Genomic DNA, 12,282 nt, shown 5'->3' on the forward strand with positions numbered 1-12,282 from the left:
TTTTTGAAAGGGGCATGCTTATCTAAGATGGTGAGGAAATTACTTTTAAAGAACGACCAGGCATCCTCGACTGACGGGATGAGGTCAATATCCTTCCAGGATACCCGGGACAGGTCGATTAGAAAGGCCTGCTTGCAGAAGTGTTTTCGGGAGCGTTTGACAGTGATGAAGGGTGGTCGTTTGACCGAGGACCAATAGCGGATACAGGCAATGAGGCAGTGATCGCTGAGATCCTGATTGAAAACAGCAGAGGTGTATTTGGAGGGCAAGTTGGTCAGGATAATGTCTGAGGGTGCCCATGTTTACGGATTTAGAGTTGTACTGGTGGGTTCCTTGATGATATGTGTGAGATTGAGGGCATCTAGCTTAGATTGTAGGACTGCCGGGGTGTTTAGCATTTCCCAGTTTAGGTCACCTAACAGAACAAACTCTGAAGCTAGATGGGGGAGATCAATTCACAAATGGTGTCCAGGGCACAGCTGGGAGTTGAGCAGGGTCGATAGTAGGCGTCAACAGTGAGAGACTTATTTCTGGAGAAATTAATTTTTCAAATGAGAAGTTCAAGCTGTTTGGGTATAGACCTGGAAAGTATGACAGAACTTTGCAGGCTATCTCTGCAGTAGATTGCAACTACTCCCCCTTTGGCAGTTCTATCTTGACGGAAAATGTTATAGTTGGGTATGGAAATCTCCATTTTTGGTGGCCTTCCGAAGCCAGGATTCAGACACGGCAAGGACATCAGGGTTGGCGGAGTGTGCTAAAGCAGTGAGTAAAACAAACTTAGGGAGGAGGCTTCTGATGTTAACATGCATGAAACCAAGGCTTTTTCGATCACAGAAGTCAACAAATGAGAGTGTCTGGGGACACGCAGGGCCTGGGTTAACCTCCACATCACTCGAGGAACAGAGGATGAGTAGGATGAGGGAACAGCTAAAGGCTATCAAAACTGGTCGTCGAGAGCGTTGGGCACAAAGAATCAAAGGAGCAGATTTCTGGGTGTGGTAGAATAGATTCAGGCCGTAATGTGCAGACAGGGGTATGGTGGGGTGCGGGTACAGTGGAGGTAGGCCCAGGCACTGAGTGGTAAGAGAGGTTGCATCACTAGACAGCATAGCATGTATGGCATTGTGTGGGCTAGCGGTTTGCTGATGTCAATGTTGTGACCATAGTGCCCCATGGTGGCGGTGGGGTTATGGGTATATGAATACGCTACAGACAATGAACACAAATCACATTTTAGCAATTTGAATGCACAGAAAAACCATGATGAGATCCTGAGGGCCATTGTGGTGCAGTTCATCCATCACCACATGTTTCAGCATGATGAGATCCTGAGGTCCATTGTGGTGCCATTCATCCAGCACCTCATGTTTCAGCATGATAATGCACAGCCCCATGTCGCATGGATCTGTACACAATTCCTGGATATAACAACAACCTACACTGCCATAAATGCAAGGACCGAAAAGTTGTTTTACATCACCCGATTTTAGACAAATCCATCAAGACATCAACAACGATAAAGGATTAAACATACACTACATGTCCAAAAGTATGTGGACACCTGCTTGTCAAACATCTAATTCCAAAATCATGGGCATTAATATGGAGTTGGTCCCTCTGCTGCTATAACAGCCTCCACTCTTCTGGGAAGGCTTTATACTAGATGTTGGAACGGGGACTTGTTTCCATTCAGCCACATGAGCATTAGTGAGGTCGGGCACGGATGCTGGGCGATTAGACCTGGTTTGCAGTCGACTTCACAAACTTATCACGAAGGTGTTCGGTGGGGTTGAGGTCAAGGCTCTGTGCAGGCCAGGCAAGTTCTTCCACACAGATCTCAACAAACCATTTCTGTATGGATCTTGCTTTGTGCACAGGGGCATTGTAATGCTGAAACAGGAAAGGGTCTTCCCCAAACTGTTGGCACAAAGTTGGAAGCACAGAAATGGTTTATCCATATCATTGCCCATGATTTTGGCATAAGATGTTTGACGAGCAGGTATCCACATACTTTTGGTCATGTAGTGCAAGATATTAAATTCCATGAAAAAAAAGAAAAACACTAAGAGTTTTACACTATCGGTCAAAAGTTTTAGAAAACCCCTTGAATGAGGAGGTGTTCTTTATTTGAGCTATTTTCTACATTCGAGAATAATAGTGAAGTAGTGAAATAATAGTGAACTACGAAATAACTCATGTAGTAACCAAAAGTGTTAAACAAATAAAAATCTATTTTATATTTCAGATTCTTCAAATAGCCACACTTTGCCTTGACGACAGCTTTGCACAATCTTGACACTCTCAACCAGCTTTATGAGGTAGTCACCTGGAATGCATGTAAATAAACAGGTGTGCCTTGTTAATGGTTCGTTGGTGGAATTTTTCTTTCCTTCTTAAAAACCTCTACGCGGTGTTCTCCACCGCTTTATGGGTGAGCTAACATAGGCTAATGTGATTAGCCTGAGGTTGTAAGAAACAAGACACTTTCCCAGGACATAGACATATCTGATATGGGCAGAAAGCTTAAATTCGTGTTAATCTCCCTGCACTGTCCAGTTTACAGTAGCTATAACCATCATTCAGCTACAGTAGCTGAAAAAATACCATGCTATTGTTTGAGGAGATTTATGAATCAATGAACATGTATCACTGTGCAAACCAATTAGGCAGATTTGGGCAGACGTGATACAACATTTTGAACAGAAATGCAATGGTTATGTTCACTGTATCAGTCTAAAACTTTGCACATACACAAAAATCGTAATTGCACCTAACCTGGAATAATACATTACGGCCTTTCTCTTCCATTTCAAAGACGATACAAAAAAACATTTTTAAAACATGTTTTTTACCATTGTATTATCTTTTACCAGATCTAATGTGTTATATTCTCCTACATTAATTTCACATTTCCACAAACATCCAAATGTTTCTTTTCAAATGGTAGCAAGAATATGCATATAGATTTTGGTATGTCATTTTAGGAGAAAATTGAAAAAAGGTTCAAACCCTTGTGTGTTTGAGCCAATCAGTTATCTTGTGACAAGGAAAGGGGGTATACAGAAGACAGCCCTGTTTGGTAAAAGACCAAGTCCATATTATGGCAAGAACAGCTCAAATAAGCAAAGAGAAACGACAGACTATCATTACTTTAAGACATGAAGGTCAGTCAATCCTGATAATGTCAAGAACATTGAAAGTTTCTTGAAGTGCAGTCACAAAAACCATCACTCGCTATGATAAAACTGGCTCTCATGAGGACCGCCACAGGAATGGAAGACCCCGAGTTACCTCTGCTGCAGAGGATAAGTTCGTTTAGGAGTTACCAGCCACAGAAATTGCAGCCCAAATAAATTCTTTAGAGTTCAAGTAACAAACATCTCAACAGCAACTGTTCAGAGGCGACTGTGAATCAGGCCTTCATGGTTGAATTGCTGCAACAACAAAAAACACTACTAAAGGACACCAATAAGAAGAAGAGACTTGCTTGGGCCAAGAAACACGAGCAATGGACATAGACCGGTGGAAATCTGTCCTTTGGTCTGGAGTCCAAATTGGCGATTTTTGGTTCCTAACGCCATGTTTTTTTGAGAATGGATGATCTCCCCATGTGTATTTCCCACCATAAAGCATGGAGGAGGAAGTGTTTTGGTGTGGGGGGGGGGGGGGTGCTTTTGATTTGTTTAACACTTTCTTGGTTACTACATGATTCCATGTGTTATTTCAGCTTGATATCTTCACTGTTAACTTTATGGCTGCAGGGGCAGTATTGAGTAGCTTGGATGAATAAGGTGCCCAGAGTAAACGGCCTGCTCCTCACTCTCAGTTGCTAATATATGCATATTATTAGTAGTATTGGATAGAAAACACTCTGAAGTTTCTAAAACTGTTTGAATTATGTCTGTGAGTATAACAGAACTCATATAGAGAGAAATTCCACTTCCTGTTATTTTTTTTCTGGGGGTGGCAGATCTTCAACCAAGTTCCATCGCTCATTTGAAGTCATTCTAATTCTCCGGTTAGAACGTTATTCAAGATATGTAAACAACATTCTAAATATTGATTCAGTACATTGTTTGACATGTTTCTACTGACTGTTACGGAACTTTTGAACATTTCGTCACGTCATAGTGACTTTGGAATTGTTTACCAAACGCGCTAACCAAAGTAGCTAACTGGACATAACGGACAATTTAGAACAAATCAAGCATTTATTGTGGACCTGGGATTCCTAGGACTGCATTCTGATGAAGTTCATCAAAGGAAACATTTATCATGTATTTTCTGGTTTCTGTTGACTCCAACATGGCGGCTAATTTTGCTTCTGTTTTGAGCGCCGTCTCAGATTATTGCATGTGTTGCGTTTTCCGTAACATTTTTTTGAAATCTGACACAGCGGTTGCATTAAGGAGAGGTATATCTATAATTCCATGTGTATAACTTGTATTATCATCTACATTTATGATGAGTATTTCTGTTGAAACAATGTGGCTATGCAAAAATCACTTGATGTTTTTGGAACTAGTGAATCTACATAGCCAATGTTTTTATAAATATGAACTTTATCAAACAAAACATGCATGTATGTATTGTGTAACATGAAGTCCTATGAGTGTCATCTGATGAAGATACAATTAATCACTAACCTTGAATTATCTTTATTTTTGGTTGTGAATGCTATATTTCGCTGGAAAATGGCTGTGCTTATTGTGGTTTGGTGGAGACCTAACAATCGTTTGTAGTGCTTTCGCTGAAAAGCCTATTTGAAATCGGAGACTTTGGTGGGATTAACAATGAGAATAGCTTTAAAATGGTACGAGACACATGTATGTTTTAGGAATTGTAATTATGAGATTTCTGTGGTTTGAATTTGGCGACCTCTATTTTCACTGGTAGTTGTCATATCGATCCCGTTATTGGGATTGCAGCCATAACAAGTTAACTGAAAATTATACAACGACAAGGTTCCAGTTTAACAAAGTTTACTAAACCGTATGAACACACTACAAGGTAGCCACATCAGGCAAGGTCCATCAACAGCAAGACTTCCCGTGCAGACGCACTCTTGACTGAGTGATAGCCCCGTAATAACAGAAATATAGGGATACTTAAAATATGAACTTAACAATCTCCCCCTTTTCTTTAAAGACAAATAAAACATCAACAACATAATTAAATGCCCAAGTATTATTCAAGTTCCCCATTACAAATGAGTTGTGACAGTTTGTATTTGTATTACTCAAGCTGCCACTTGTGTGACATCTTTGTCAAAAATGTTTACACAATAGTGGCCTGGATCAAGAGTCACTGGTTGTTGAACATCACTGCCTTGTATTTTTCTATGTCTAGAACAGCCCCTGCCTTCTTGAGGGAAGCTTTGCTTAATAGTAAGGGGATGTCTGTAGGGACCACCTCTGTTTCAATGTGACACTTAGTCTGACCAATTTTTGCAGGTATCTTAACTCTCTTGGTAGAATGGACGATTCTCCCATCTCCAAATTTGAAAACTCTGTTGCTTGGTGTGCCAATCATATTTTGTACCCCTTTCATATTTAGTTCACTGACATAGCTATCAAGCCATTTTGCACCACACACTGTCCGTGTACATGCAGTATCAATCACAGCAGATCCTAAGGATTCAACTATAAAGATCTCAGTATCAGATTCGTTTGAAAACAGCATAATGTTACACTGCTCTTCCTGTTAGTTTAACGTGTTCATTTTTATGAGGACATTCTTTAACACAATGGTAATTGCTTTGACAAATAGCACATTTTGATCTCCTTCCATATTTGTCCAGTGGATTTGTGCTGGGAAATGGCACCCTCTTCTGGTTGTCTTGAGAACGTGACTTGTTGGTGCTTTTTCTCTGCTGCTCAATGTAATATGCTGCGTCACTCACTTGCATTATATCTGTTATTGGCGCGACAGACATCTTTTCAACCAAAATTATTTTTAGTGCTGACTTCATTGATGCAAAAGTCAGCACAGTACAAGCCGTCAAAGCCAACTGTTTCTAGACAGACAGCAACTTGAAAGCTAACACTGCATCCAGGAGAACCATGTCATACTTGTACCTGTTAGAAATCAATGACGTAGTCCGTCATTGCAACCGAAATATCAAATCAAATTGATTTATATAGCCCTTCTTAGATCAGCTGATATCTCAAAGTGCTGTACAGAAACTCAGCCTAAAACCCCAAACAGCAAGCAATGCAGGTGAAGCACGGTGGCTAGGAAAAACTCCCTAGAAAGGCCAAAACTTAGGAAGAAACCTAGAGAGGAACCAGGCTAGGAGGGGTGGACAGTCCTCTTCTGGCTGTGCCGGGTGGAGATTGTAACAGAACATGGCCAAGATGTTAAAATGTTCATAAATGACAAGCATGGTCAAATAATAATAATCACAGTAGTTGTCGAGGGCGCAGCAAGTCAGCACCTCAGGAGTATGTCAGTTGGCTTTCCGTAACATTTTTTTGAAATCTGACACAGCGGTTGCATTAAGGAGAGGTATATATAACCGATCATGACTATTTGTAACCATTTGCATTTCTTTAAATAAGGGACTTAAATTTTTAAGGCGAAACACAAATTCCACTAATGTGGCTAATCATTATTGTGGCTAGCTTCACATATGTGCTGCATGCCCCTTGGGTTCCAAAGAGCAAGTCGAACACTGGGTAATGCCTACCAACATAATACATACAGTTGAAGTCAGAAGTTTACATACACTTACGTTGGAGACATTAAAACTCGTTGTTCAACCACTCCACATATTTAGTTTTGGCAAGTCGGTTAGGACATCTACTTTGTGCATGACAAGTAATTTTTTCAACAATTGTTTACAGACAGATTATTTCACTTATAATTCACAGTATCACAATTCCAGTGGGTCAGAAATGTACATACACTAAGTTGACTGAGCCTTTAAACAGATTGGAAAATTCCAGAAAATGATGGCTTTAGAAGCTTCTGATAGGCTACGCATTTGAGTCAATTGGAGGTGTATCTGTAGATGTATTTCAAGGCCTACCTTTGAGTGTATGTAAACTTCTGACCTACTGGGAATGTGATGAAAGAAATAAAAGCTGAAATAAATCCTTCTCTCTACTATTATTCTGACATTTCACATTCTGGAAATAAAGTAGTGATCCTAACGGACCAAAGAAAGGGAATTTTTAAGATGAACTGTCAGGAATGGTGAAAAACTGAGTTCAAATGTATTTGGCTAAGGTGTATGTAAACTTCCCACTTCAACTGTATATTCATTTTTTTTTATTTAACTAGGCAAGTCAGTTATTAAGAACAAATTCTTATTTAAAATGATGGCCTACCCCGGCCAAACCCTCCCCTAACCCGGACAACGCTGAGTCAATTGTGCGCCACCCTATGGGACTCCCGATCACGGTCAGTTGTGATACAGCCCAATCTCGATCCAGGGTCTGTAGTGACACCTCTAGCACGACATGCAGTGCCTTAGACCGCTGCGCCATTCGGGAGCCCCCATCTCCACCTCCTTTATACGTGACTTTGGTCAGGAATCTTCATTTCCATTGACAACATGTGAGAGGATGAATATTAAAGTGAGTATATTTCTTACCCAAGTTTTTGAACCAAGTATTGGAGTCATCAATGTCCAGTTCGGCATTTCCCTTCATGGTTGATGCGCTGACAGAACAGAAGAACATCAACATAGAAAGCAGTTTTTATTTACTAGTATTTATGACGATGGTTAACATTAGTATAATCAATGTATGACAACCTGATGACTGGTTCCCCCATGCAAATTCAGCCAGATGTCTGGAAGTCTCTGCAAGCCAGAATGTTGAAAATAATCATATTTACACTTCCTTTACCGGTTGTCTGAGCTATTGGTCCTTTTGACGGTAGGAGGTCGAGATCGGGTATCCACAGGAAAATGTTGCTAACACAACGTTTTCCAGCGCCGATAAGGTGTCACTTGTAAACAATAGTAGAATGTAACCGAACGTAGTCGACCCAAGCAATTTTCCTTATTATCAGCTGAAAGAACTTGTGAAATTTGCCAGCTGCTTGCGTGAAACAATGTTCATTCTGTGGCTTGATTAAGCTCTGCCATATTGTGGAAGTGTTGGTCTCATAAAACAAAACATTTAAATATATTTGACCGAAAACAGCTTTTGGACATCAGCACTGCAATCACAAACCTCAATTTCGATGACAAGTTCTACTTCAAAGAGTCGTCAGCTCTGGACGTTCTGCTTACTCTGGACCAGACCCTAATCCCCAGGACTCGAACGAGGATGCGATGGCACAAGAGGCAAATGAGCAAGGATCCCGGCGAGACTACGTTGGTGAGCAAATAAATTGCCTCTATCCTTCTTTCGATTGGCAAACGTACAATCACTAGAGAAACTGGACGAGCTCCGCTCGAGACTATTCCGTCAGCGGGACCTGAAGGACTGTAATATTCTATTTCTCCGAGTCGTGGCTGAACAAGGACATGGATCAAATATATCTTTCTAGTTTTTACACGCATCGTCTCGACCAGACTCTGGTAAGACTAAGGGAGGAGGGGTGTGTCTTTTGATGCACAATCATATGATGCATTTTGAATCCTAGAATGCAAAATACATCATACGGTGATGATATCTGTATTTTGAAAGTTAAATATCTTGAAAACCTGATTACTTTCAAGCAAAACATTTTGGGACTATGTCAACAATTGCCTAATGAAACAAATTCCAAAAGATAATTTATGGGTGGAATGTTCCTTTAATAGCAGCTGGAGTATGAGCTCTAATGTTTAGAAAGTCTCAAGTTTTTCCTCACCAGAGTAAGAATACGTCATGACAAGCTGCAGAACATACATAGCTGTATTTACCACCAGACCGCACTCAATGAGCTGTATAAGGCCAGAACCAAACATGCAAATCCTGAGACGGTGGCCTGTGATTTTAATGCAGGGAAACAAATCTGTTTAAACTCATAATTACCAGGATGTCGCCTGTGAAACTAGAGGCAACAAAACTCAATCACCTTTACTCCACACACAGAAACGCATACAAGACTCTCCCTCGCCCTCCCTTTGGCAAATCGGACAATAACTATCCTCCCGATTCCTGCTTACAAGCAAAAACTCAAACAGGAAGTGCAAGTGACCCGCTCAATAAGGAAGTGGTCCAATGAAGCGGATGCTAAGATACAGGACTGTTTTGCTAGTACAGACTGGAATATGTTCAGCGATTCATCCGATAACATTGAGGAGTTTACGACACCAGTCAACGGCTTCATTAATAAGTGTATCGACGACGTGGCCCCCACAGTGACCTTACGTACATATCCTAACCAGAAGCCATGGATAACAGGCAACATCCTCACTGAGCTAAAGGCAAGAGCTGCCTCTTTCAAGGAGCGGGACACTAATCCGGATACTTACAAGAAGTCCCGCTACAACCTCTTGTGACAGGGCTTGCAAACTATCATGGATTCCACAAATTTCTTGTTAATAACAAACTATAGTTTTGGAAAGTCGGTTAGGACATCTACTTTGTGCATGACACAAGTAATTTTTCCAACAATTGTTTACAGACAGATTATTTCACTTATAATTCACAGTATCACAATTCCAGTGGGTCAGAAGTTAACATACAGTTGACTGTGCCTTTAAACACATTGGAAAACTCCAGAAAATGATGTCATGGCTTTAGAAGCTTCTGATAGGCTAATTGACATTATTTGAGTCAACTGGAGGTGTTCCTGTGAATGTATTTCAAGGCCTACCTTCAAACTCAGTGCCTCTTTGCATAACATCAAGGGATGCACCATTAGGTGCAAAAACACGATTTAGTTGCGGCCCACTTTTTGGAAGTGAACCACTCGATTTCGTCCCTACGTTATATCAGCATCGAACATGTCACCCTCCCTAGGAGAGGGGGTTGACCTCAACAATTTATTGTTAAAACAAGAGGCTGTCTGGAGCTTTAATTTAAAGACCCTTGCTCCCGTCGGTCTCAATGTAGACTTTGACCTGAAGCCATTCTTGTGATTATTGTAATTTTGCTATTCATTGTAAATGTTTGCAGGCCTATGAATCCAAATGGTATCTATTATCGTATGCTATCCATTCATGTGTTTGTATGTTCTTCTTATATCTGAGAATTAAACAATGATATCAGGCCACATCCCACCATGATTAGACACTTGTGTGTGTTTTGACACTATAAAAACTAGTGATGGGCAGTGTTTGTCATCATACCCTGATGAAGACAGCTTGTCTGTCAAAACGTTGGTTATTAGGTTATTCAATTATTGCATCTGAGCTCCTAGTGTGCAGTTCTCCTTTTTCAAGGAGTCTACTCCGCTAGCCATCACCTCCCCTAAACAGGTGTTTCTTTCGCCTCCAAATGAACAAATTTAGGACATTTTATACGTGTTATTCTGACTGCTATGATCGCACAGTTAACATTACCTTTGGATTACGAAGCCTTTGATTTGTTTAATTATTACATAAATTATAAACTCAGTTACGTTAGCTGATATAAGATTCTCATAGAACCAAACGTATAACAACTTGACAGACCTTATTTTCGGGGTTTTTCCAAAAACACATTTATTTTCCTCAGGCTTTGTCCAACGAACGAACCATGGCAGAGTTAATACCTACAAAAATACGCCATTACCATTTCTCTAAACCGAGTTACCTAGAATAGTTTCTTACCTCGTTTTAATGGAGAAGTACCGGCGCTTCTTCTGAGGTCTCGCCTGTGAAGAGATAGATTGACATTTTGTAGTCATGATTATCAGCTGGGATAGTTAACGTTGTTAGCAAGTTAGCTAACTAAAGTAATTTACGTTAGCTAGTTTTTCAGTGCATATGGCAATTTTTTCTGTAATGTTAGTTTGCTAGCCAAAACGTAGCTTGTCATTACTTAGCGAAAATAAATAGCTACCAGATTTGGGTATTTGGAGTCCATTTCTGTCCGTGTAGACAAATGTATTTAGCCCGTTAGCGTGATAATAAATCGGTCTAGCTAGCATAGTACAGCCCGACCGCCATTTCTCCCAGTTAATGAAAAAGGAGTGTTTTATTTGCACGCTGAAACTAAACTTGCCATCAAGTTAACATATACACGTATCCTTATTTCGTGAAAAATATATATCGATGTTTACAAGGCCGAAGACGTTGTTGACACAAAAAAAAGAATTGCCCGCGTTAACTTCAAACACTGCCTCTGTAGTCCCGGAAACTGCATTACATTCTACTAAAACACATTACCCACTTGCCCATGCGTCAAGATACGCGGTGCATTCCGGGACAGGGCGATCACTCCTCCAATGAGCGAATGGGTGTCAGCTAAAAAAAAAAAATGAATTACGTCATCAAGAAGTACAACGTTACAAATATTTTCCAAGTTGTGAGATAATGAACGTGTTTTCTGTAATATCGTATAGCTTTGAATTCGTGACATGTACATTCGAGGAAAATAGTCAGGGATATTTTGACTCATACCCTGACTTTTAGTTTAACATTTTCGCTCATCTATTAAAGCTTGCTGTTATTCTTATCTCTTCCTTTTCTAATATCTCTGATATCACCCATCTGTCTTCTGCTTCTTCTATGGTATTATTGACGTCCGCAAACAATTATTAAAGATGCAGGCCGCCACCTACTGTATGGTTTGTAAACTATAGAAAACAAATATCCAATAAACGAAAGGGGGAAAACCTAAATTCAAAAGACAAAAATATCACAATTTTTTTGATACATACAAATAAAGCCATCATACTCCTTCAGCCACATACCTATTCAAGTCACCTCCCTACAAGCTCAGGGGCCCTGTGAGTGCAGATTTCCTTCAATGCCTCTAAAATAATTTTCTGTTTATGTGGATGATCTTTAAAAAAAAATGTTGGTCTGATGTGATTAATAAGGAGCATCCAGATGCTAAACTTGATGAATGTATTATTATGCAATTATTGATAAACATGCACCTTTTAAGAAACTGACAGAACATTTAACAGAAAAACTATGGTTGAAAGAGATGGGGCAAAAGGAGTGGCTAATACGGCAGTTCTACAATTTAAAAAACATTACAATATATTCACAACACATTAAAAGATGGCGCCGACAGACATGGCAGCTCTGCTTCTAGCTCCTAATCAACTTTGCAGTATTTTTTTGTGTGTGTTATTTCTTACATTATTAGCCCAGAAAGTTTGTGTTATTACATTCAGCCGGGAAATAACTTTCGGATATCAGAGCTGCAGTAAATCACCAACATTGCGACCAAGAATATAACT

The 12,282-nt window shown here is 40.1% G+C and overlaps 1 protein-coding gene across 3 annotated transcripts in view; it reads right to left on the reverse strand.

Annotated features, from left to right (window-relative positions):
* si:ch211-161h7.4 (serine/arginine repetitive matrix protein 2) overlaps positions 1–11,252 on the reverse strand; it is a 46,801-nt gene extending 35,549 nt beyond the window's left edge. For 2 of the 3 annotated variants that reach the window (XM_031836480.1, XM_031836481.1), the window contains exons 1-3: positions 10,932–11,252; positions 10,700–10,743; positions 7,601–7,668 (exon numbers count right to left, since the gene is read on the reverse strand). In XM_031836480.1, the coding sequence (XP_031692340.1) occupies positions 7,601–7,668; positions 10,700–10,743; positions 10,932–10,955 (136 nt within the window). In that variant the 5' untranslated portion in view covers positions 10,956–11,252. The remainder of the gene's footprint in view (positions 1–7,600; positions 7,669–10,699; positions 10,744–10,931) is intronic. The other variant, XM_031836479.1, reaches the window with a different exon arrangement.
* Positions 11,253–12,282: the final 1,030 nt, after the last annotated feature.

This window comes from Oncorhynchus kisutch, linkage group LG11, assembly GCF_002021735.2.
Source record: "Oncorhynchus kisutch isolate 150728-3 linkage group LG11, Okis_V2, whole genome shotgun sequence".
Taxonomy (NCBI): Eukaryota; Metazoa; Chordata; class Actinopteri; order Salmoniformes; family Salmonidae; genus Oncorhynchus; species Oncorhynchus kisutch.